General features: G+C 46.5%; 1 protein-coding gene across 4 annotated transcripts in view; it reads right to left on the bottom strand.

Moving 5' to 3' along the window:
• GSN (gelsolin) overlaps window positions 1-24,336 on the bottom strand; it is a 26,303-nt gene extending 1,967 nt beyond the window's left edge. The window contains exons 1-14 of one of the 4 annotated variants that reach the window (XM_040605906.1): window positions 24,225-24,336; window positions 10,207-10,408; window positions 9,071-9,225; window positions 7,799-7,960; window positions 7,437-7,586; window positions 7,064-7,153; window positions 6,023-6,155; window positions 5,481-5,569; window positions 4,150-4,365; window positions 3,184-3,317; window positions 2,314-2,404; window positions 1,693-1,863; window positions 593-767; window positions 200-324 (exon numbers count right to left, since the gene is read on the bottom strand). In XM_040605906.1, the coding sequence (XP_040461840.1) occupies window positions 200-324; window positions 593-767; window positions 1,693-1,863; window positions 2,314-2,404; window positions 3,184-3,317; window positions 4,150-4,365; window positions 5,481-5,569; window positions 6,023-6,155; window positions 7,064-7,153; window positions 7,437-7,586; window positions 7,799-7,960; window positions 9,071-9,225; window positions 10,207-10,399 (1,884 nt within the window). In that variant the 5' untranslated portion in view covers window positions 10,400-10,408; window positions 24,225-24,336. Of the gene's footprint in view, window positions 1-199; window positions 325-592; window positions 768-1,692; window positions 1,864-2,313; window positions 2,405-3,183; window positions 3,318-4,149; window positions 4,366-5,480; window positions 5,570-6,022; window positions 6,156-7,063; window positions 7,154-7,436; window positions 7,587-7,798; window positions 7,961-9,070; window positions 9,226-10,206; window positions 10,409-11,640; window positions 11,864-23,688; window positions 23,747-24,139; window positions 24,159-24,224 lie in introns of those variants that run through there. The other 3 variants (XM_040605905.1, XM_040605904.1, XM_040605903.1) reach the window with 3 other exon arrangements.

Below are 24,336 nucleotides of genomic sequence, written 5' to 3'. Positions count from 1 at the left end.
GCACTGATACAACGGCAGAGTAGGACTCACTGGTGTCTCTGCAGAAAACCAGTGCTGCTGCTTTCCTTCTGCAGGCAGCGCTGCAAAGGCGGACCAGTGACAGCAGCCTGCTAGCTGGCTCGGGGCAGGCGGGGGCTGAGCTTCTCCCAGCTTTGTCAGGTAGACGTTGAATTAATTGACGAACTTTCTAGATACTCACAGTGAAGCGCCCACTCCTGTTGGAGCACGCAAAAAGACGAGGGGGGTGAGCATCCATCTTCTTGTCCTTCAGCCGGGGAGAGGTACGGTAAGGAGCTTTTCCACCCAAAGCCGCCCAGAAATTATCTGAAAAAGAGAAAGAGAGACTGATGCTTCAACTGTTCATGGAAGCCACAGTAGCAGTACGGTTTGGGTAGGACTTGAGGCACTTTTCTGTGTCAGAAAGTCCCAAAGGCCTACAAACATGAGCGTGCCGTTAAAGATACTTAGGAGAAGCCCCTCTGTGCCTACGTCCACATTTCCTTGTTCTGGGAGACAAAAATATCCATGAAATAATTACTGAGAACAGGCAGCTACACAGAAATGATTTCAGACTCCACTGTGCCTCCCTCACCTGGCTCTCTGCCCTCAGCAACCTGTACTGGGCGAGCTCCCAGTATCTTCAGCAGCTCTTGGGCTCCTGATTTCTCAGTGTCGCTGGCTCCTTGGCCAACCCAAAGGTAAGCAGCAGAGGGAGTTTTCAGGACAAAGGCATCATTGGAGTTCAGCTGACTGGCAGCAGGATCCAGCTGAAAAGAAAGAACATTGCGTGTGTCAGATGTAATTGTCCTCTACACAGAGCCCATTATTTCAAAATAAAAATCGGTACCGATTGTTGAATAAACTGCAGGCAAGAGACTCCATACAGGCATGGGAGGCTGTAAGATGTGCTGTACATTCGCCTGTATCTGAGTGATGAGTTAGACTTAATCATGCGAGAAGAATAAATAAATGTGTGTAATCTACAACTATCTATGGTAAGAATGCTTGGATGTGTCATTTTGCCAGTCTTTATGGTTATGACAGGAGATTCAAGAACTTGCTGGGGAGATCGCTGCAGAGCAGTGTCCCCGCTGCTGAGGCTGCTCGTTAATGTAATTTCCTCTTTGTCAACAAGGATTCGCCATCTTGAAGCTAGCAACTGAGTAAGTTGCTGCAGATGTAAACCAGCTCTTGCCTCACCTGCAGCTGTCTACTAGGATTGTCTCCCTTCTGCTGCTGCACGGGGCGGGGGTTTTCTTTCAAAATTTGTGTGCATTTTCTTCCAAACAGATGTCCTGGCACAGGTTCTATTTGCGTACAGGACACTGAGCACTTTCTGCCTTCAGCACCGTTGTCACTCAGGCTGGGAACAAGTCCGATAGCCATGTCCTCATGGTTTTCAACAGTGTTTGAAAAGTGTCAAAGGGTGCAGGCTCCAGCATCTTGTGGGGTCTTAAGAGAAAATGGCTTAAATGTATTCAAGGGGACATTTATAAACGAATTGGAAAATAATTGTTATCACCACTTATCCATGGGAAAAGAGGAGTCTTTTAATAGTTTGTAACGTTTTCAAAGTGTGAGCTTTCTGATGGAAACCAAAACAATTTGGCCCTTGTTCTGTCCCAAGGGATCACAATCCCACCACAGCCTACGTGCGCACACACCGTGCAAGCCGGCTGGTTTTCCACATACCTCTACGGCTCTGGTAGCTCCCGAGGTGCTGGATCGGACCTGGAACAGCCGCGTCTCTGCAGGTGCTGTCTGACCTCCTTCCCTCGAGGTTCCACCCTTGTAAACAATCAAGGGCTTTCCACCAAACATGCTCATCAGATGAGGAGGCTCTTTTCCTTGCACCACTCGTTTCTAGAGAAAAAGAAACTTGCTGTCAGCTCTAAGCTGCTGTTGAAGAGTAGCGAAAGATATACTAGAAATGGCCTTTACAACCGTCTCTCCAGCTGGAATATCCATGTAGCACCTCGCTGTCACAGACGCTTGGTACTAACACCCCCCCCCAAAACCAGCAGCGTTTAAACCCAGCTCTCACAATCGCCATTTCGTTTTAATTGGTGGGTGATCCGCTGGCACAGAGGTAAGAAAAAACATGTAAAAACCCTCCTGTTTCATACAGGCCACTTGTAAAACTTTCTCGTGTAATAGCTGGTTAGGTTAGGGACACAGCCTCTTCATACCACCCACACCACTGCTGGAGGGTCCCCCTGCCTGCCTGCACCCCTCCACTGCAGACTGGTGTCCTGTAGCGGTACACGTAACCTTATCTATTCCCGCAGGGACTTGGGGGTTTGGGTTTTTTACCTGCACTGGGCTGCCTCCCAGCTCCTCATCCAGCTGTACTGTGAGGAATGCAGAGGTTGCAATTTCATCTTGAGTGGAATCGGCGCCCTGCCTGAAAGACATGGCAAAAATTGAGTTTTATTTTCAGCCCTTCCCCCCAACATGCGCACCCCTTACAGAGATCAAGAGGTAAGGAAAACCCTTGTTACCAAACCTCAGCAGCACTTAATTCAACACGAAGGAGAAATTCATTATCCTATATTGTAACACAGTGATTACAGAGGAAGATAAGAATGTTTTCTAGATAATAGGCACGAAGAATCTGTGCTTATCTCCCTTTATCTTTCTAGCAGCTAGTTAAAACCGTGCCCAGTGGCACGTTATCAGGAACTACACAGGCAGCCCCCCCAGAGACTGCATCCCTTCTGGTCTCAGCTTGCCCATGCCCCCTCCGCTTGCTGACCACCGTGAGGCTGCCTGCCGGGAAACTCCCCTTTCAGGGCACAGTCGGGGGAATGTAACAGTCACAATCCACCAGCCGAGGTGGCAGAGTGTCAAAACTTTGTTACAATGGTCTCAAAAGGTGTAGGAACTCTGCAAGAAGAAACAGAGCTTGAGCCAAAGAAGGGAGTAACCACTACTGGGGGAGGGGAAGGCGAGGAGGAGAGAAAACAATGCTAGCGCAGTAATACCCCATCTTGGCCCACTTCAAACAAAACATTCCTGACCCTGGTAGTGTTTTCTTTGCAAAGGAATATTATCCAGGGTGAAATTCTATCCCCCAAGGATCCCCTGTAAGTGGGAACCAGCAGGGATCTGTTTTCAAAGAAGCGACTCTCAGCCCCACATAGCCCCGGTGTTTCCTGGCTTGCGTCAGGAAATCTTTCTTACCAAGTGTAAATGATCTGTCCCTGTTTCCCAGCGTGCTGGTAATTGTACAAGATAATGTAGCTGTCCCCTCCGTAGAACTGCCCGTACGTCGCAGGATTCACCGGCACTTTCTCTGAGCCTTCTATTCTCCAAATCTAGAAAAGGAGAGAAGCAGAAATATTCTGAGTGCAGCGTGACAGCAGAATAAGCACTTCCCTGACAGAGCTGTTGTTCCCTTTTCTTCCCAAATTCAGCTCCCAGAACTTGCAGTCGTGTGGCCCCACCTGCCGGGGACCGCTGCCCAGCGCCCGGCATTCCCCATCCTGCGCCAGGCCTGGCGGAGGGCACGGGTGGCTCAGCTCATCCTGCTGCGAGCTCCCAGCCCGCGGGCGGATTTAACCAGAACCGCGGCGGAAGATCGAGGCAGACCGGCGCTGCCAGCACTGCTGCCCCCTGACACGGTCAGGTACTATTTCTCTCAGTCAGACAGTCGGGAATAGAGCTTTTAGGCTTCACCTGGGACTTTTCCCAAGCATACGGTTGGCTAGGACCTCTGTGGGTCCTCCAACAGGACAGCACTCGGCCCTTCCAAGCCCACCTCCACCGCTGCTTCTGTGTGCGAATGCATGCATCCAGGCTCGAGAGACAGGTGCTGAGACTATCGCCCATCACACGTGTGATGGCAATAGCCAAAATAACAAGGAGAAGGAGGAGGAATGAGGAAGACATCTGGGTCCACACTGCTGGGTGAAGCATTGCCCCCAGGGAAATTCTGGCATCAAAATTAACAGCTCACCTACGCCACTGAGCTGCAGGACTCTCAAGACCCTGCTGGTATTTCTGATGTTAAAAATTCCCCCAGCACTTAGGAAACTGCTGTGTTGATGGCTCTCAGGGCTCCACTTGTCTCGCTGCTCTTGCAGGGATGCCATCAAGTAGCAAAGACAATTCTGGAAACCTTCCCAAAGGGATTCTGACACTGCTCACCTGTTTCCTGCCAGAGCCGTCATCCTCCATTCCGTGCTGGGCAGCCATGGCCTTGGAGGTGTGCAGGGTGGCAGCATCAAAAGGTACTTTCTCAATCTTGGCAACGTGACCAGAAACATAAGCCTGCCCCAGTCCTTCTGTCTGGTCTTTGTCCCGCCAGTTCTTGAAGAATTGCTTAAACAACGGGGTCTCACCACTCTCAGGGAGGACTTGGACCTGAAACAAATGAGCCAGCCCATCAGGAGCAGCCCTGCCCCCACCCCACACAGCCCCAGCTCCGGCTACTCCTTGCTTCGTGTGAGCGGCGGTTTCAGGCTGCCAGAGAATCGCCTGGTACAGCCCCGGGAGAGGACAGGGAAGGTCTGAAGAGAGATGTATGAAAGGAGACTGGAGAATGTCTGACCTGGCAGGAGATGAGAGCACAGCTGGATATTGTGAAGGAAAGTAAGAAAGATAAACATGGTTATCTAGTAGCAAATAGGTGTCTGCCTGCTGGCAGTGATCCATAGCTATGTAACTGCATGCGTGGTTTCTGCCCCGAGCCTGGTGGCACACACAGCCGGGATTTGTAACCGGGCTGAGATACAAATATGAGCTTCTCTGTACAGTAAAGTGTCTCTGCTTGCACCACAACCTGAGTCTGTACCTTCACGCGCCACACAGCCCTTTGGAGATGCCAGCAGTGAAACGCTCGCTGCCGAGATGGGGCATTAAGAGCAGCGTCAGGTCTCACGGACACCACAATCAATAGTACCTCCAGCTATTATCATACTGGGCAGAGCTTTGCCAAGAGAAATGACACCTGAACTATCTGTTCACTGCTTGTGACCACTAGTTTGAAGGCATCTGTTTCTTTCAAGCCAATGTTACGCTATCTTTAAGCCTCTGGAAGGTCCATATATCACAACCAACAACGTGGGTCTCAGTACAACAAGGGATGCAGAGTCTGTCTCAGGCAAGTTCTAAGGAAGGCTGAAGGGATGTTAAGCCTTTAGAATCATCTCTCTAAGAACAAGAAGGGCAGGTTTATCTACACCTGCTCTCCTCCGCTCTCTGGAAAGAGGTCACGTAACAGGTAAAACAGTATCCAACAGGAAGACATGTTAAAGACTAGTTGTGCTGGGGTAAATGCTATCATAAGGACAGCGTTAACCCAGGAGCAAACTGCGATCTCTCCCTGCAGAAGAGCAGGTCACCCAAAGCAGGAGCTGCTTGGAAGAGCACTAGTGCCACCTCACACGAGCCGTGCTCTGGAGTCAGTGACCTGTGTGGCAGAGAAGTAACGCCAGCGGTGTCTGGGGGTGGCTGTAAGGTGGGCCGCACACCCTTACCTGGGTATGTTTTGGATAGCCCATCTTATCAATGAACTCAGAAGCTGTTTTCAGTGCTGCCTTCTTCTCCTCAGAGTTGGCACTCTTGCCTTTAAAAATCAAGAGAGAAAAGAAATCAACTTTTGAGAAGTTCTGCATACCCAGAGAAGAAACAGTCCCAGGTGCAGTTCCTTTTTGCCACAGTAGGAGGGCCCAGCCTTCCAGCTACATGATGCCAAATCGCAAATGACAATTGTACAAGCTCTTTTATGCCTTTTGTGACGGCTGGGAGAGCACAATTGCCTTTCTACTTGTATTAATTTTTTTTCCTGGTTCCCAGGACCCTCCCTTTAATTCTCTACCCTGCAGACCCTGTACCTCAGCACCTGACATTTCAGATGAGAGTGCTTCTCTGAGGTTGTTAGCGCTACCCACACTTGCCCTGACAAGCACCACCACCACCACCACCACGTGTTCGCTTCCCAACCCCCCTCAAAGGAAGCAGGGACTGGTAACTGGATAAAGCTCCTACATGTGCAGCTTCACCTGCATCCCTATGGTACCTTTCCAAACGAAGATCTTTCCATCTGTGCCATGGTCCAGAATGAAGCAGTCATCTGTACCCAGGGCTGCCTGGGAGAAGGGGTTCTCGTCTGCCACCAGGGAGACTGCCATGTTCCCAGCCCCATTGGAGACCTGCAATAACCCAGCACAGAGATCAGATACGGCACCCTGTGTTCCACTCCAGCTTCAGGGCCATAATCCAAAACTCAGGGAGTAGAAGGGAAATAAATTTGAATGCATTGGCTGCTTCAGGCACTATTGTTTTTCGAACAGGATATCTTTGACACAGCAACAGTGTGACAAAAACGTAAGACTTACTCTGAAGATTTCAAGTACTTTTAGCAAAGCAGACACTGCTGGGACCAAAGAAAGGTAGATCCAAAATGGTAAATATCCTTGGTGCACAAGCAGCCAAGAAATATCTTCTAATGCAAACCAACTGCATTCAAGAACTGGAGGGGACAGTCTTGGTAACTGAATACGCCTCTCTGCAGCACGTGGGTTTAATACTCTGAGCTCCTGCACTCACTAAGGGGTAAAGGCTGACACTACAAACCATCTGGGCAGATGCTCACCACATCATTACCAGAGACTGCGGTAGAGAAGCGTCCAAGACTTTTCGGGAGGAATTTCTTCTACACTTAGACTAGCTAATGTCAAATGTTACTTTCAAATCATCCTTTGTGATGCTCACTGGATGTAGAAAGGGGTAGATCCTGGTTCTCAGGCTCACTATTTCTAGTTCTTTCCTGTCATCTTCCTAACATGAGCCCGATAACACAAAGAACTCCCCCTTTTCCCCATTTGTTTCACACTCCACCTTTCCCTCAAAAATTCCTGGGAAGTCCCAGCTGTCTCACTACAATCAGAAGTGGTGATAAAGACAATAGAAAGCATATGGGTATGCAGGGTAAGCAACCAAGGTTCACACATAAAACTTCATAAAAAGCTAACTGCAGAGTGAGGTAGAAACAACTGCATCCAATTGCGCAAAGATCACTCCATTCTCCATGAGGTTATTTGTCAGGGTTTCTTGTTACCTTGTAGAGCTTAGCCAGCTTTCTGTTGGCTGTATCAACTTTGGTCTCATCAGAAACTCCTGGTGGCAAAGCAGGCTTTGGTCCCAGGACCTGGGAGAGAGCGAAAAAACATTACCAGCCAGTCCAAAAGGATCTCTGTTCCCCAGACCCTCCAGCCACAAGAACAACTAGAAGAAACTTCTAGATCAACAACAGTGAAAATACACTCTGATGTCCTAGTGGTGCAGAGGACCAAGTCCGCATTGAATTGAGTGTTTATCCGCTAACACTTGGTATGTAAAGACACACACTCCTGAGCCCACCTACCCATCCCATCCACGCCTCCACACTGCCCTTCCCACTCCAGCACAGACAAAGGGACAAAGCAAATAACCTGAAGCATTTCCTCCCGCTCTGATCCTTCCTCCGAAACATAGACCTTGGCGCGACCATTCCGCTCATTGTCCCGAATCCCCTTGGCCAGGACAGTGGCCTTCAGCCGTTCCTGGCGGTTGCTGTTGGAGCCACACCACTGGAAGATGTTCTGGAGGGAAAAGAGAAAGACCATGCAGCTGTCAGAACATACCAACCCGCTCTCCAGACACGACGGCAGCACAGCTGGGACTGAAAGATGTCAGACTGGCTAAACAGGGTTTCAGAATGCTCAACACAGTGGGGGAAAAAATCCTTATGTGAACTAATCAGCTGTCTCCTGCCCCTGAAAGTCTGCTAAACCTGTCTTTCAATGGTACTTACACTGCCGAGATCAAGGATGAAGCAGTCCCCTGTGTTAAAGCTCTCCCAGGTCACAGGGACCTCCGTCGCTCGGACAGTTCGCCTGCCTTTGACCTGCAGAAGCCTCTGCACAGTCACTTCATTGGGAACCACGTGTCTGAAGCCAGAAGCCACACCACCAGCCTACAGGAAAACAAAGGAACAATTCACACTTGTGCTGTTGCTTCACAAAAAATTAAAATCCTATTGATTTGCTATCAGTGAGCAGTTTTTGCCTCTCACAGGAAAGAGGGGCAGCAGCAGCTTTGAGAGACAGCTAGTTTGCCCAGGCTGGGCTTTTGTAGCATATATCAATACATCCTGGCTACCCATTCCCATCGTGCCTAGGGGACACTGATACAACACAGCTGGAGTTCTCAACATTTGAAAAAGATGACAATAAGCTGACTTATTAATAGGATTTAATAGGACTGGTGGGGTGAAGAGTGTATTTCCATGTGTATTATACATCCTGCCTACCAGAAATTATCCCAGCTTCACCCTTTCTGCTGATAGACACTTGGAATTACTTACCAATGTAGGCAACAGGGCTCATGTCAGTTACCCTCAAAAAAAAGGCAACCAAATTCAAATGTACGAAAATAACAACAAAGCAGGAAATAAGCAAAACAGAAAGACTAGGAAAGTCTTAGACATGAGGAAATGTAAGCACCTTGCAAGCATTTGACCTGGTATCACTTTCCTTGTGCTTCTGGATTTCTAACAAACAGAACTGTTCTTGACTGTATGTTTCTATTCCACTTTACTGCAATGGCATGGAAGAGTAACTCCCACTACTATTATTCCTCTTTACCAAAACATTACACATGCTGAGGAGGTGGGCTAAGCACAGAAAAAGAGAGTAGGAAGGTCAAACTCTGTTATGTAAGCGGGGATAAATTAAATCTACTAGGTAGGCGTTTCCCATTAACTCAGATCACTGTTTCTTAAATTCATTCCAGACGTCTTGGGACTGTTCTTTCCTCTGCTTCTCAAAGAAAAACAAAGACTTGATTCCTAAAATTTCCCAGGGCTTTGCTTGTGTATTACTAATTCAGCCAAAGCTCTCCCACTGGGATCTGCTGTTCTCCACCCTGTCAGTTCCAACTCATTGAAAACATCTGCCTGAGAATGGTTTTTAAGCAACTGGAAAAAGGGCAATCCTCATTCTTCTGAGAACTGGGCAGTGGGCAGGATGCCATTTCTTGTAAACTTGATTCAGACCAGTAGTATAAAGACCCAGTCATCACCTACCTTGTACTTGATGCCAGATTTGAAGTACCCCAGGAAAGTTGAGGACTCATGTCCTTGTACTTCACGGTGCTGAACAGCCTTCCCTTGAAGGTAGTCATCCATCTGGACAGTGAATATGGCAGCTGCCCCACGCTCATCTTGTGAGCTTTCATCTCCTACGAAATTAAAAGGTGACAACTTGGAGGGAATGCAGGGTTCCTGCCCCTATATTAAACTGTGTGAAAACACCAGGGAGAAAGCAGATTCCTGGGAAGTTTAGTTTCCAGGAAGGTCTGCAAGAACTGCTACTTCCAAACTTTTCTAATAACAACCTCAAACAGCAATATAAACTCTGTGTTTCTGGCAGGCTTACAGTACCATCACCACTGCTGCAGCCCCACTGCTTCACAGCCATCTCTGATACCTATCATCCACTTTTCTTTTGCTTTTCACCCTGTCTTGGAAGGAAACTTGCTGTGGAGCAAACAATGGAGAGATGAATCTGTGGGAAGATATTATCAGGCTTTATGAAGGGTGTAGATACTCGTGGGGCACCAGTTCCACAGCAGTTTGCCAGGCTCTCTGGAGGTCTTTGGTGTGGAAAACCTATTGACAGATGGCAGAGACGCCAAGCCACCATGCAAGTATCTCACACAGCTTAAACTACAATATTGTCAGAGTTTCAGTTTTGCAGGCTGTGGAGAAAGCCTGCATGTTACCCGGTGAGATTTGCGGCAGAAGGCCAGTTAGGAGGTCTGAACTTCAGGGGAGGTGGGGCGTGGGGGTGGAAATCACACTCAAGAGAGTCAGAAGGACAACAACCAACCTTTATCCTTTCAGACAGAAAGATGTTGGCCGCCCCTTTCATGTGAGATCTTGTCTTCCCTGTGAGCCTCTGGAGAACAGGGATTTATTCTGTCATCTTGATCAGGAAAAGCTATTTCTAGGTACGGAGATGGCTGTACTCACTATTGCAGAAACCATTTCAAATAATTAAGGGGAGCAGCACTATATGCACCCAAAATTGCATTCTCACTGTACCACCCATTCCAATAAACACCAAGGGTTTTATTTCCTTGGGTAACAGCTGGTGTAGTGAAAGGAACGGGGTTCACCCGGGGCTCCCAGTTCAGCAGGGGCACTCCCAGCAGGCTTACCTAACCAGAAATGCAGGTCGTACTGCAGGTTCCCACTCCGCTGTTTGATGGTGTTCAGCACCAGATAGGAATCTCCTGTGAAGAAGTCTCCATACAGATTTTTTGGCACTGGTACCAAATCAAATTTCTCGATCCTCCAGATCTGAAGGCCAGGTTCCTTCCCAGCCTTCGAAAACTCAGCGTGTTCCACCATGCTGACAGGCTAGGGGTGAGACAGAGAGTGTTGTTCAATGTGCATCGAGCAGGGAAGCACGTGTTTACATTACACTGCTCCTGATCTCTTCACTACTGTTCCAGGCAACAAGTGGCAAGTTTCCTTTTTGCTCTTGCACTGAATTTTGAAGAAAAAAAAAAAAGGGGGTGGGGGGTGGGGGTGTGTGCAAAATCCCTCTCAATTGATCACTGTTAATTTTTACTTCCAATCAACTCTTCTTCCTGGCTCAGTCCTGACTTACTCTTTCCTACATTTCTCTTTTTTCTGCCTCTCTGGATTTTACTCTATGTATTTTCTTTACTAACTTACAGCTTTTCAATACAACACATAAGTGAAAGACTAATTCCCTTGCTGACTGTTCTTGTCTATAAATGATGCATGATGTTCAAGACTGTAGGAAATAAACCTTTTACCTATACACGTTGCACATCTTGCACCAACGTTATTTAGTTTCCTAAACACTGTCTGATCTTAGCCAGCTCTCTCTGGAAAATGTTGTGAATATCAACAGAGAGTTAGATAAAAAAAATAACAGGTTTCTTATATCTCTTCTGTTCTGACATGTTACTTCAGTATTTCTGTGTAACTGCCCCCTTACAGGAAATACACCAATATACACAACACCCTGTCCTAAGGACATTGCCATTTTGGTTTAATATGTGTTTTATCATACTTGTGGAATGTATTAACAATAGGCAATCCATTCTTCTAACAAACATATTGAACACTTTTCTATAACTGTAATATAAAAGAATTAACTTTGGTAATGCTACAAGAAAAAAATCACGTTTCTGTCATATTGAGAAAGGAAGGTTGTCTGTATATTACAGCATGCCTTTGAGCGGTATCAGATAATAAGGAAGAAAAAATTAAAAGTTATATTAGAAGCATCCAGTATTTTGGCAAAGAAGGTAGTTCACAGTAGCTGATGGACAAAAGTACAATATGCTCAGCTTTCAAGGCAGAAATAAAGAATGTTACAAACTAGAAAGCAAAATAGCAAGTTAGCTACCAAAGTGATTCCTAAGCTGAAATCAGGTATCAAAGGTGGAAAACAATGAACTTTATCGTCATGATTCCAGTCAGCCTGGCTTCGTTTCTCCCAAATTCCCACTATAAAATTGGACAAACCCTTTACAAAGAGAAGAGTCAAACTCTCTTGTAAAAGTGATTGAAAAACAGAAGTTTTTCAATCTTTAATTGTGATGTTAATCACTTACCACAGCTGAAAGCACAACAGCTGCTGTAACAACATATCCGAGCCCTGCAACAGACATGGAGCTAACAGAGTTCAGCTTCAGAGCCACCACACAAAAGATGGTGAGAAAAATATAACTGAAGTCCCGTTTGCCCATTTCTAACAGCAACTGGGCTTCTCCCTTCTGCAGCGGCTGCAGGGAGTCCCAGCTCCCTCCTCCTCCTCCTGCTAGTGGAGATGAACCACAGAAGCCAATCTTTTATCAGGGACAAACACATCCACCCCCTCCGCAATACAGGGGCGTAACGTGTTTGTGCAAACAGTCCTCTTGGAAGTCTAGAGACTCCTTCAGCCATTTACAGACACTTAATCCCAGCAGGCAGTAAGTCAAGACAATATGCTATCCATTACAGCCAACAGCGCAATTATGTTCCAACGAGCCAAACAGCTCGTCACAAGGCCAACGAGAGAGGAAGAAATTAAGAGACATCAGCAACAGAGACAATATTTTGTCAGCTGAGAACTGGAAAGTTGATGAGACACAGAGGAACAGGGAGGCTGTTCCAGATGGCACAGGCTGCAGGGAAGGGATTTTGGACATGAGAAGAACAGAGGAGCACTGAGATACAACTGAGTAACCTGAGGATGGAGGGAATGCGGCCTCATCTCTCTGAACTTGTCCGAGCAAGATGTAAAATTCAGCACGTGCTTTGTGTGTCTTGCGCCCAAATGCACCCTCCACACAGGCTACTACCAGAGTAATACAGTCTGGAGGGGTTTGAGATGGACCAATGTACTTCAGCGCACATTAGCAAAAGGGCATTAGCAGTCTGTGACAGAATAAGAACTTATTCAATAATTTCACAACCAACTATTTCCGAAGGTGTAGCAAGACCCTGTGACAGGAACATAACAGCCGTCAAACCTATTCTGCTCCACGGAATTACAACACAGCGTGGCTGATCGTAGCGTATCAATGATCTGCCACCAGTAAAGAGCTTACTCTTCCAACCATCTCACGCTTCAGCAAGCCAATCTATCACATCCTCCACATGTTTGCAGTAAGTAAACTGTGCAGTAAACCTACCACTGTGGCACCCCAGGAACAGAGCAGCCCTGTGTCCCCACCAGCAGTGGAATGGCTCCTGCAGGTACAACCAGCAGGGCCTGTGAGATAGCATCTGCCAAACACTGCCCAAGGGATGCGCGGAGACCTGCCTCAGTCAGGCTCCCCGGTACGCGGTCGTACTGGAGGGTCAAACAAGAATGCTAGGAGGAACCTACCTAATGCCTGCATGGGGTTGTGCTGCTGCTCTTTTGCTCTTAATGCTCCCAGGGATAAATTACTGACACTCTGAAGTTCCCACTTTCAGAATCTCTCAAAAGACGCTTAACTAAGGGGCCAGATCCTCCACTCACTGAACTCCACCACAAAACTCCCATGAAGGATCTAGCAGACCTCACTTCGTCTGTGCTTTCTCCACAAGACCATTTGTTCTCTCTCTCTCTCATTACAACACACTGCTTCTCTGTCATCCAAACATGCATTTTGTTTTGAAATATCACCCTGGCAAACTGATATAGTTAATGTACCTTTGAAAATGTCACTGAAAATTCTCAAACTGAAATAGATAATAAAAACAATGTCTTAGTCTTGATGGTATTTCTGATCTCTGTGAAGGAAGTTCAGAGTGTCAGAGGTCTAAGACCCGGTGAAAAAATTGCTAGAACTCTGACTCTGAGGAAACCAGCTGGGAAAGGCTTCTGCAGCTGCAGCACACCCAAATCAGGATGACTAAATTGCACAACATTAGAAAGAGATGGGTCCCTTCCAAATGGAAAAATACTTTGGACTTTTTACTAATAAAAATACACACATAGTGCCGCATTTGGGCAAACTTCACAGACTGATGGGTAGTCTTCTCTGTCAGCATCCCATTTTAGGATATACAGGAATCTGCAGATATATCCTCACAAGCACACATGATACTGTGGAAAAACACTTTATAGGATCTTCTAATTAACTTGGCATTTTATGAACTTTGCCCTCGGTCCAAGCTCGCATTGCCAACTAGCTGCAGAATGTAAATAGAGGCAAAAGAGGGAAAGAGGGCTACAATGAATAAATTGTGTGTTATAGACCTCCTTGGTAAAAACTAATCTGAAGTGTGTCTGAAGGGAGTAAGCGTGATGTACTCCAACAGCTGGTATGGTTTATTACTGCCGTCAGCAAATGTTGCGTTGTTAAATCAGGGCGCCGAAAGATGTGTTCTGGCCGTTTTATCGCGGGCGTATGCCAGATGAGATTGCCAGGACCCTATCCAAAAGGGTGTCCTATTGGAGACATGGGGAAAAGGCATATTTCAAGCTGATGTTAATAAAAACTGTCCAGCATAGCCACAGAAAGGGTGTGATGGAGAGCCAACATCTTATGCAAAGGGAAGTTATTTAAGGAAAACAAGGAAAGGGCTTGGAATACAGGATTTCAGTGCAGATGGATCATCTAAATGACACTTGGTTGCATAATTATGAAAACAAGAACTTAAGAAAAGAAGTCCAATGGCTTGAGCAAACAGTGGAAGACAACAACTATTATGGTATCCAGATGTGCAGTTAACACAACTGCGACAGGCCTAGCTGAGAACACTGCAGAATGGAGAGCCGCCTATAGGAATAATTCCAGGGATATAGTCCCTACTGACCAAGCACAAAACGTGAGACTTGGTACGTGAGGGATGCTGACACTGCAGGGGTCTGCGGCTGGCTCACAGGCCAACGGCAAAATTTAGAGGTTGTTTCTTCAGGGAAGAGTTGAATCATTCTCCTGAGGCTGGAAGCTGCTTCTTTCAGAGGAAAGGCCAGAAAAGTCAGAGAGACCACGCAGCCTCCCTGCTCTGCAAACCCGACGTTCTCACCCTGCTGTGCACCCTCTCCACTAGGGTGCTGTTGGAAGCCCTGACAGCTGATGCCTCCACCACCTCCGATCAGCAGTTTTCTCTCCTGGTATCCAACCCAAAACACTTTTCCTATTTCCACCCTGCGATTTGTAATAAACAGTTATTTGCCTCCTCCCCTAAGTGCTCCCATTTATGCTCTTTACAGTCATCCCTGTGGCTGTGCCTCCCACTCCTCTGTCACGGAGTCACTCTACACCCTCACAAACCAATGCCATCAGCACTTCCACCACTTGTCTTTACTCTGAAATTTTTTTAACAAGAAGGCGCCCAGCTCTGCGCTGCTCGGATGTGGCCCAGCACAGCTATCCTGAAAGGAATGTCCTGTTCCCTTCAAGAAAAACCAGTATGCACAGAGCCCAGACTCTCACCGAACCTCACCGCACTGCAAAGTCCATTAAGGGAATAATTAATGCCTAGTTCCTCCACATCAAATATACTATCCCATCTTCACACCTACCACCACCTAAAGCATGTAATACTATCCGAAGTATCTTTCTACAAGACAATATCATCCAGTGCTGGGAGGGGGAGGAATGGGGAAAGAGAGAAAAATCTTTTCTCTGTTAAGCTCCAGTCTGATCCCGACTCAACCTCAAACATTCAGAGCAGCTTTACCAAAGCTGAAGGAATGCACAGGCTCAACAAAAACATCCTCCGACTTCTGGTATTGCCAGAGTATTCCACAACACAAAGTACACAAGACAGTAATGGCAATATTTTAACCGGTTTTAAGTTAATTAATTAGTAAAGCAAGATTAAACCCAATGGAATGGGTGTAAATATTTAGTAGCAGGTTCCTCTGTATGACACAGCAAATATTAGCTTACAGGGCTTTCCTCACAACACTTTGTACTCTGGTGCTTCTAAGAGCATGAAAAGCATGTATATATTTTAGGCGAAGTAATGATGCTTCTGGGTGGGTTGTTTTTTTTCCTAGATACTTACTGAAGAGGGGCAATCAGAAAAGAAGAGGTAGAAAATTGTTGGTAGAAATAGTGGGTGAAAAAGAAAATAAGTGCAGCGGTTCATTTAAATAGACTCAGCTGTAAAGGGGTCTATGTCTTGCAAAGGAAAGAACAATTTTAAACTAGTATTTACACGAAACAGAGAAACCCAGAGCTCTGATGACTACATTAACAGAACCCTGGTTTAAAAGAAACAGTGCTTGTGGGGTGAGGGGCCTTATTTTCTTTTGTCTCACAATGCATCAGAGAGCTAACTCTATCTCCTCACATTCAAGAAGCCACTGTACAACACTTTACTCTCCTTGCAGCTTTTATTCAGTAACTGGTCACTTACAAGAGAAAAATGAGCATAATATTTTTTTAGAGCTACAGTTAATTTGTGGCACTTCACACCCGTATATACCCAGAAATACAGCAAGGACTTACCTACACAGGGCTGCTGAGGCAAGCTTGGCTGAAATGAGACTGTGAAATAAGTGGTGGTCGGCCAGACCACCATGTGGTTGTTCTCATTTACAGCTCCAGTGTCTGGCTCATGGTAGGCTCAGATAATTTGTCTAAACTTGCTGCATAAACAAAACCCACACAGGAAGGTCTGCAGCCAACATAATGTTACACCACGGAGTACCTAAACCACCTGCTGCTTACTTCTGGAACAGTTTCTGTATTTCTAGATGGCAAAGGCTGTGTTTATTATTTTAATGGATAATACTTACTGAGCAGCAAAATAAGTTGCAAATAGAGACTGCATTTTAAAATATGGGGAGAACAGTAAATCTTAGTAGAGTCTGTATCCACACAAGATTCATGCTGGAAAAATGCTTCTTGTGCACCAATCCTTATTGTACCTTGGGGGCAAACAGTTGCATTTCCACCCAGCTAATTCTCTCCTTTCCTCTATTTATTTGCCAAAAATTGCCTGGAGAATATGGACAGCTCCAAAGAAATAATATCTCCTCAGGAAAAGAAAAGACTCCCTTGTCTCACAGCATGCCTCCACCTCTATTTAATGTACATCACCACTGTACTTCTGCTGCAACAACGGGAAATCTGTAAGTCACTGTGTTCTGCAGGTGGCAAGATGGTACAGTCCTACCAGCGTGACCAATCCCAACGAAATCAACAGGTTGTACTTGAGAGAGTAACATTCCCAGAGTAAGAGCTGCATTCTCCAGATCACTGTCTGAAATAATGACACTGAAGAGATAAAATGTACCACAAATAAAGGTTGTTGCTTGCTTCAGTTTTAGCTGATTCTACGTTTTGAAGAGAATCTATACCTTCTGACGGCCCACATAGCCGTTTCTCTTTTCTCTGATACTTTGCCAACTCATAAAAACTCTGATGAATTTACAAAGATTGCGACAGTGAACGCTACAGAATGATTCAAGTACTGACAATAAAAAACTCCAGACACGATAACACAGAGAAAGGAAGACAGCTCAGCACACTATTAACAGCAGATGACAGTGCATATCAAAAACAGAAATACTTGTCTCTTCCTTATACCGTCCTTGCCAAAACAGTATACATAATGACTAACTCTTCCATAAACCACTGAAAATAAATTTGGTGGGACTTCAGCTTTGTTGCCAAGGTGATATGCATTGAAAAATACCTAGAACGATAGATTAGATCTGTTTCCAGTCTCCAGACAGTCCTAAATTCATATACACATAAAACTAAAAACAACCCCTTTCCTTCCATCCTTGGAAGCATCTAGTAAACAAAGCTTATTTGGGACAAGAAAAATTTAGCACAGAACTGCCTCCTCCCACCCTAGCCATGGTGACTCCATCAACTATTTCAGTTCTCTATAAGAGAAGCAGCACAGTTAATGGTATTCCTAGCAGCTACATCTTAACAGATGCAGCCAGCCACAAATCTGAAAAACTCAGACTGGCATTGTCCCTCCAGCAGCTTCCCCCTTCATTTAAATACGCATCTGATTCCAAAAAGAACTCAGATCAACAGCCATGGACACAAAGTACAGCATTATCTGTACAACCGGCAAGTAGGCTTTTGCATTCATAAGTTAAAATTCCTACTAAACCACTTTGGCAAATTAGAACACCCAGATGATTTGAGTATTGTTCACTTTTTCCAGCTGTTTATTTGCACTATGAGTCATGCCAGCTCTATTCTGGCCACTCTATCTTTTGAATATGATCCACGTGGTAAACAGAGAGGGTTCAGCCCAATGCACCAAGGCTGAAAACTTAACACAAAAGCCTGAGTTTCTTCTCAGTTGCAATGATGTAAATTAGGAAGATTATTACTTACATGGGAGAAACTTTTGGAGACTACATAGGTCTCCCATCTGAAACACACCCAGAGAAAATCTGCTGATACAATCAGCTGTTTAAAAGCCCTGCCTTAAGAGCATACATGAGAGCTGAATCATGCACTTAAATACACACAGCATAGATAAGTACGGATCAGTGGAAACCACTGACTACTTACATTCAGTTGTGAGCAAAAGTGAATCCTGAATTATACTCAAATGCAAATCATTGTTCAGTCCTGAAAAGACATCTTAAGGGAGTGCTTATATAACCCATAAAACATAATCCAGTATGTTAAAATAGGACTACCACCCCCCATTATGTCCCACAGAGATATCTGGTGGTGACAGCCAAAGCACATTGATGGACAGAGCGGAGACATGCCTGTGGTCAGCTGCGGGGAAATGACACAGATGTTCTTCCTCCAGTCACCAGGTCCTGACTGTGTGCAGGGGAAATCATCTGCAACTTTATGCAAACCCTCAGAGCAATCCTCTGAGAATTAGCCAACACAGCCCTCCCTAGTACAGAAGCCTGTTCAATCCTTTATCCATAACCCAAAGAAGAACAGAGTAATACACTATTACCAGAGAAGAGGCGGAAACCAGAAGAGATGGCCTAAAACAAATCTAAAAGGGAAGCATGAAACATGGTCTTGCACTGTAAGCATAGCATCAGACACGGGAGACTGGGTGAACAGACTTACAATAAGCCACTGCTACATGTACGATGCAAGTACATGCAAATATTAGGGTTGAGCATAAAGGATATGAAAGCACGTAGATGAAATGTGGCGGTACGCCACACTGATGCGGCACAGCATGGTCAAGTCCTCCAGCAAGCCCACTGCCGGCCGGGGCTCGCTCTGCTGCTGTGGCAGCAGGAGCCCAGGGTCACTGCACTGAAACCACCCCAGGGAGCCCCTGCCCTCCAGACCAATTCCACAGAGAAGTTACCTTTCTGTCTCAAAAACCTCCACATGGGGCAACTCAGAATTAACAGAAATTAGTTCACTTAATACACATTCAAAAGCAAAGAGCTGCTTCTAGATCAGGGACAACGATCAGAACACGAGGCATGGCTGAGAGTTACAGCCGCTGTAGGTTTTCGGTACCTGCGCCTACCTGCTGACAAGCAAAACAGACCTGCTGCTACAATCAAAAGCTCCCTCCAGCCCCGCAGCCGGCACGCACAAGTGCAGGCAGCTTCTGCACGTCTCCACCATCCTCCTCCTCAGCAGCACTAGGAGGAGACAGGACTCCCCCATTTCACACGAAGTGGTTTTCTTCACAAACACCTGCTTCCAAACACATCAATGTGGAGACATGCAGACTTACTAGAGTTCCCCTGCCCACCTTGCTGTCAGTTCTCCTCACATATGCAGGTGTGGCCACCGCGTTAACGGCTCTGGCTTGAAGGGACACAACTTTGCAGGAAGGCTGTTTTCAGCTCCAGAACCCCACAGCCCTGGCAGGAGCACCCGGCTTGCACCCACGGGGCACACAGCCACGAGGGCAATGCCATAAACACATGCCAAATTCACACCCTTCTTCCTCATAGCAAAGCCATTAACAGAGGGGGGGTCTTTTCTTTTTAGTAGGATTCAGGCTTCGGTGTTGAGGAACACCAATCATTCCCAAAGCAAGGCAGCCTGAAAGAAGGGGAAGTCCTAACAGTGCTACCTCTCACCGCAGCAGCCTCTCTCTGTCCCAAAGGATCCCAGGATGATTCATTTCCTCCTTAAAGACACTTTTTTGAATTGTAGTTGTATTTTTACTGTGTGTGGAAACATTCAGTAAATAACATATGTTTAAACTTTGTTTTTGGATGGCATCCCACTGACTGACTAGCTCCTGATACAGACAGTTGTTTCTCCCTCTCCCAATTGTACTGGGACATCAGCTGAGATCAGTTCCAGCTCTTCAGGTTCTCTGTGGGAGGTGAAAGAGGTACAAAAGACGAGAAAAGGAAGGGAAAGACCATAAACACAGCCTGTAGTCAGAAAAGAACACTGTGAAACAGGTAAAAGGGGTAAAAAACCATAATCTTCCACACCATCCAACCCTTCCACCCAGTCATCATCACATCCCAAATTTTGATTAAAAAAAAAAAAACGGACAACCTGCTTTGAATATCCTGACTAAGGATGCAGTTACTCGCTAAGTTCCAGTCCATCCCAAAGTGGGGAAAAGCAGACAAACTAAAATACAGGTCATTCTCCAGAGGGAAGTGTGAACAGGCAGGAGTCTCCAGAATACCAACCAAATCAACCACTCCAACGTCAGCGGCACCACCACGCTCCCTCAGCTGTCAGCGATCTGGCATTTTCAGTTTGCCAAGCAGGCAAAGCACCCCAGGAAAAAGCTGCTACAGCTCTATTTAACTCCATTAATGTCAGAGCTCTCCTTAACCTTGCCAATGCATCATCAGTGGATAATCAGAGATAAACACCTGGCAATCCTGCAGAGTCAGAGGCTTACTGTGAAAGGCCTCCTTTCCTAACTTTTCTGACCATGCTTTCCTTCACCGAACAAGCGTGAAATACTAGAAGTTGACATCTTATGAACACTGTCTGATCTGATTTCCTCTATGGTGGGATTTGATGCTGACATATTATCAGGCAGCTCTCTTCCAGTGCCCCGGACACACACCTGGATCAGCAGACGATACTCCGAGCACCTCTGTCCAGTGATGGACATCACAGGACTTGTGCTACAGCAAAAGCAGCGTTCACTGTTACCAGCAGCACGTACCAGCAGCGTGGCTGTGTCTGGAGGGTATGAACATAATGGTACGTGTACAGAAAAAGTCACCTAGCAGTGTGCCAAACAGCTAATAAGAGGCCTGATGAATCTGCTCTGGCAATCAGTGTACTTTTACTATCAGGAAGCTGAAGACTGTAGGACGTAATGTAAATATTGGAAATTTGCCAACATCTGTGACTTCTTGGGAAGCCAAGATGAGGCAGAAGCATAAATGTATCTCTAAAGTCCAGGCCTGGTGCATATAAAGTCTGTTCAGACACTCCTTACCACCAGTTAATTTACTTTTATTCTCCTTCCTTTAAAAACATCTGAAAGCAACCTTCACTTCAGGAAATCCCTAATCACAACAGTTCTTGACTGCCAGAAATCACCAGGATAGACCTGAGAAAACTGACCGTGTATTTTTCCATTCTCCTCCTCTGTCTAAACATCTGCTGTGAGCTACCGTCAGAGACAAGATACTGATGAACCAGCATGACAGCTTCTCTGCTCTTGTGCCCAGTGGACTGTATCTGCCTGCATCGCCTTTGCACACTACCACTGTTTTGTGGAGCCTCCCACAGAAAAATACTTCACAAACTGACACAACACAGTTTTAGGCTCAATAGCTGTGCACTATCCCCACCTAGGGAGCTTGTGCCTGATACGGGAAAAATAGTTCCATCATGGCTCGTAGCTGCAAACTCCAGCAAGTTTATCACCTTTATGGGAAAAGAAATAATCATCCAGAACATTTCTTTCCAATTCCCTTAGTCATCTTAGTGTCTGAAGCGATTAAAAGACTGAAAAGACAAGGACTCGAACTAATGCTGTGAGAAGCAGAATAAATGACTTGACAGAGGTACACAAAGAGATAAGCTGCACAAAAAAAAGATAACTTGAGGTTTTCTTCTTAACATAAAACTGCAGTGACCTGTGAAAGCCACTGCACAAGAAGCTTTTTGAGTCTTGAGTTTAAAAGGATTCAAAAGAGATTACAAGTGGACATATAAAATAACCATATATACAATTTTCTTTTCAGTTTAATTTTTTAGAAGGGATATCAAATACCTGGTTTGGAGAATCAGACAACCACTAATCAACAGAAACAATACACAACTTGTTACCGACAAATTGCCCGTGTCAGAATCTTCTGCGTTTTCATGAAAAGCATTTGATAACAGTCAGGCAGAGACTTATTCAGAACCAACTTATTCACGTGGCAATTCCTAAGTGCTGTGAAAGCGAACAAAGAACAAGAGCAACTGCTTCTTCCCAGATAGTAGTTACTGTACTCAAGCGACTTTATATCTGTCTTTAACCACGTTCCGCTTTACAACAACCAATCTGCAACTTGATCACTTCAGCTCATTTAAAAAAAAAAAAAAAAGTAAAAGAAAAAAACCTGTTTCTTTTGATGTCAGGATTCCAAAGCAAAACGGGGAAACTGTTTGTGAAGCTGCCTATTCCTGTCCAACACCCTCTGTAGCATACACGCTATGCAGTAGCAACACTGATGTCGGAGGCTGGAATTAAAATGGAAAGCTTGTATTTGCAAAGTGAGTTGAAAACAGATACAAATCCTGAGTAATAAAATACGCCACAGTGCTATTTTAAGAATGGTTTAGTTCCCACCAGGACTCAGTAAAACACCCAGCCTACAACAAAAAGTTATTTTAACCAAACTTGGGGTGGGGAGAAGTGCTGGCTCAGTATGGGTCTTTAAAAACTGCTAGCTGCTGCTTCTTGTCTTGTGGGAAGGGTCTTACCTCTTCCACAGAAGAAGCACTCAGTGACACTGCTGACCACACTCTGCATCTGTAAGTGGTTGAAGCACTCGCAAAAGTACACTAACAGCCTTGTAATGGAACATGTCAGGCAGCCAGACTTCCTAGAGCTGGCAGCAACTGGCAACATTATCAGAACCATGAAGCTTGACCGTGGAACATTATCTCACATCCCTGCTTTGGTGATGAAAGGTACAAATTCACAAACATGCTGGATTTGTGCCTGTAAAATCAAAGCTGAAACTAGCAGTAGCATTTTTGCCTTGTCACCCTTTAGACATTCAGAAGCAGCCAAAGACTGATCGCTGTTCAATTTCCCCAGTGTTTTCCCTATAGCACTGGAATTTCATCCAGATGGAGAAAGCCTCTGCTCTTCTGAGAGCAGGAGACGTTCTCCTGAGGATACTGCAGGTACTCTGCTCTCACTAAAACAGTTATCTAAACACTCGGGCAACCACTGGAAAATCCTTCCCCGTATTTAAACACTTAACATTCAAGTTCACCATCCACCTATGTCACTGATGAGGTGTAACTACAATTCCTGCCCTGTCTTCAGGCTGAATTCTAGTGAAATCCATGGAACTGGACTTCTCGCCACTCCAGCAAGTCAGTCCTGCGATGGGGCCCGTTGATGGTATAGATAAAATAATGCTGACACCCAGGGCTGGTGCATAAGCACAGAGGCCAGCGTTCTCATTACCTGCTTGGGAGGGGAGCAGCCAAGTTCAACCCAGAGCCAGACACCGGGCACACAGTGGGGTGGGCAGGGGGCTAAGACGCGGCAGCAGCCATCCCATGGCGCAGAGGTTAAACAGGGCCGGCTCTTGCTGCACTCTGCTAGTGGTGTGGGTTAAACCTCCGGTGTGGGTTAAACCTCCATCTCTCGCCTCTCTGTAGTAGCAACTACGGAATAAACTGGCTCACGGACAAGATGAGAGAAACCAGTTGCAATAGCCAAGGCTGCACGAGACCTATTCCCTGGTACCTGGGTTTCGCTTCGCTTGCCCAGACGGATGTTAGACAGTATTCTGTAAAACAGTTTGAGAAACCTAAAGGATGAGAGATGTTAAAGGAATGCCCTCCCCATCTGACTGCCGAGTGGGTGCCCTGAGCTGAGCCATGCCATACCCCAGCAGAGGAAATTTTTTTGCTGATAAACTTGCATCATGCAGAAAGTTGGTAGTGAAAAACAGAAATTGTAACGATCAGTAAGAAAAATAAGAGACTTAAGGGGAAACAATGCTAGTACCGTCCTTGTTAGCAAAGGCGGATTTTTTACATCCAAAAGCAAATAACATTCAAAGCAGTTTTATTCAAAGAGGATCTACTTACTAATGAGGCCTCCTTGAAACAAGTCATCCCCATAACTTTTTTTTTTTTAAAAACACTCTTCCTAGGAAACATTTTAAATACGTTTTAAGTGTCCACAGTTTTTGAATTTCTCTTCAAACAGAGCTTGCAAACATTCTTCCCCCAGGCAACGAACAAAGCCAACAAAACCCCCGCTGTCCCCATCGCGGGAGGGGCTGGCACGAGTTTTGCCAGGAGCAGTTTTACGCTGCCGGGACGGCGGGAGCGGGGGGCCCCGACCGCCAGTCCCCCTAGGGCTCCCGGGGCCCGGCCCGGCGGCTCCGCGGCCCCTCGGCCCGCCCGGGGACACCAGCGGCCCCGCCCGAGGCGCCGCGCTGCTGCCAGGCGCGGGGTCCGCAGCCCGGCCGCCCTCACACCAACGCCCCGCCGACCCCCCCGCCCCCGCCGTGCCCCCCCGCCCCTCGGCCGGCACCTGGCGGCGTTCCCTCGGCCCGGGCGGGCGGCTGCCGAGGGTCCCGGGGCGGCGGCTCCCCCTCAGCGCCGCGGCCCGGCCCTACCTGGTGCCGGTGTTCGCGGGGCAGGAGCAGCTGCCGGGAGCGGGGCCGGGCCGGGCCGGGCGGGGCAGGGCAGCCCCGGGGGCGGGACGCGCCGCGCCCCCGCCCCGCCGCT

This window comes from Falco naumanni, chromosome 9 (genome assembly GCF_017639655.2).
Source record: "Falco naumanni isolate bFalNau1 chromosome 9, bFalNau1.pat, whole genome shotgun sequence".
NCBI classification, from domain to species: Eukaryota; Metazoa; Chordata; class Aves; order Falconiformes; family Falconidae; genus Falco; species Falco naumanni.
This window is presented reverse-complemented; position numbering and strand designations above follow the sequence as displayed.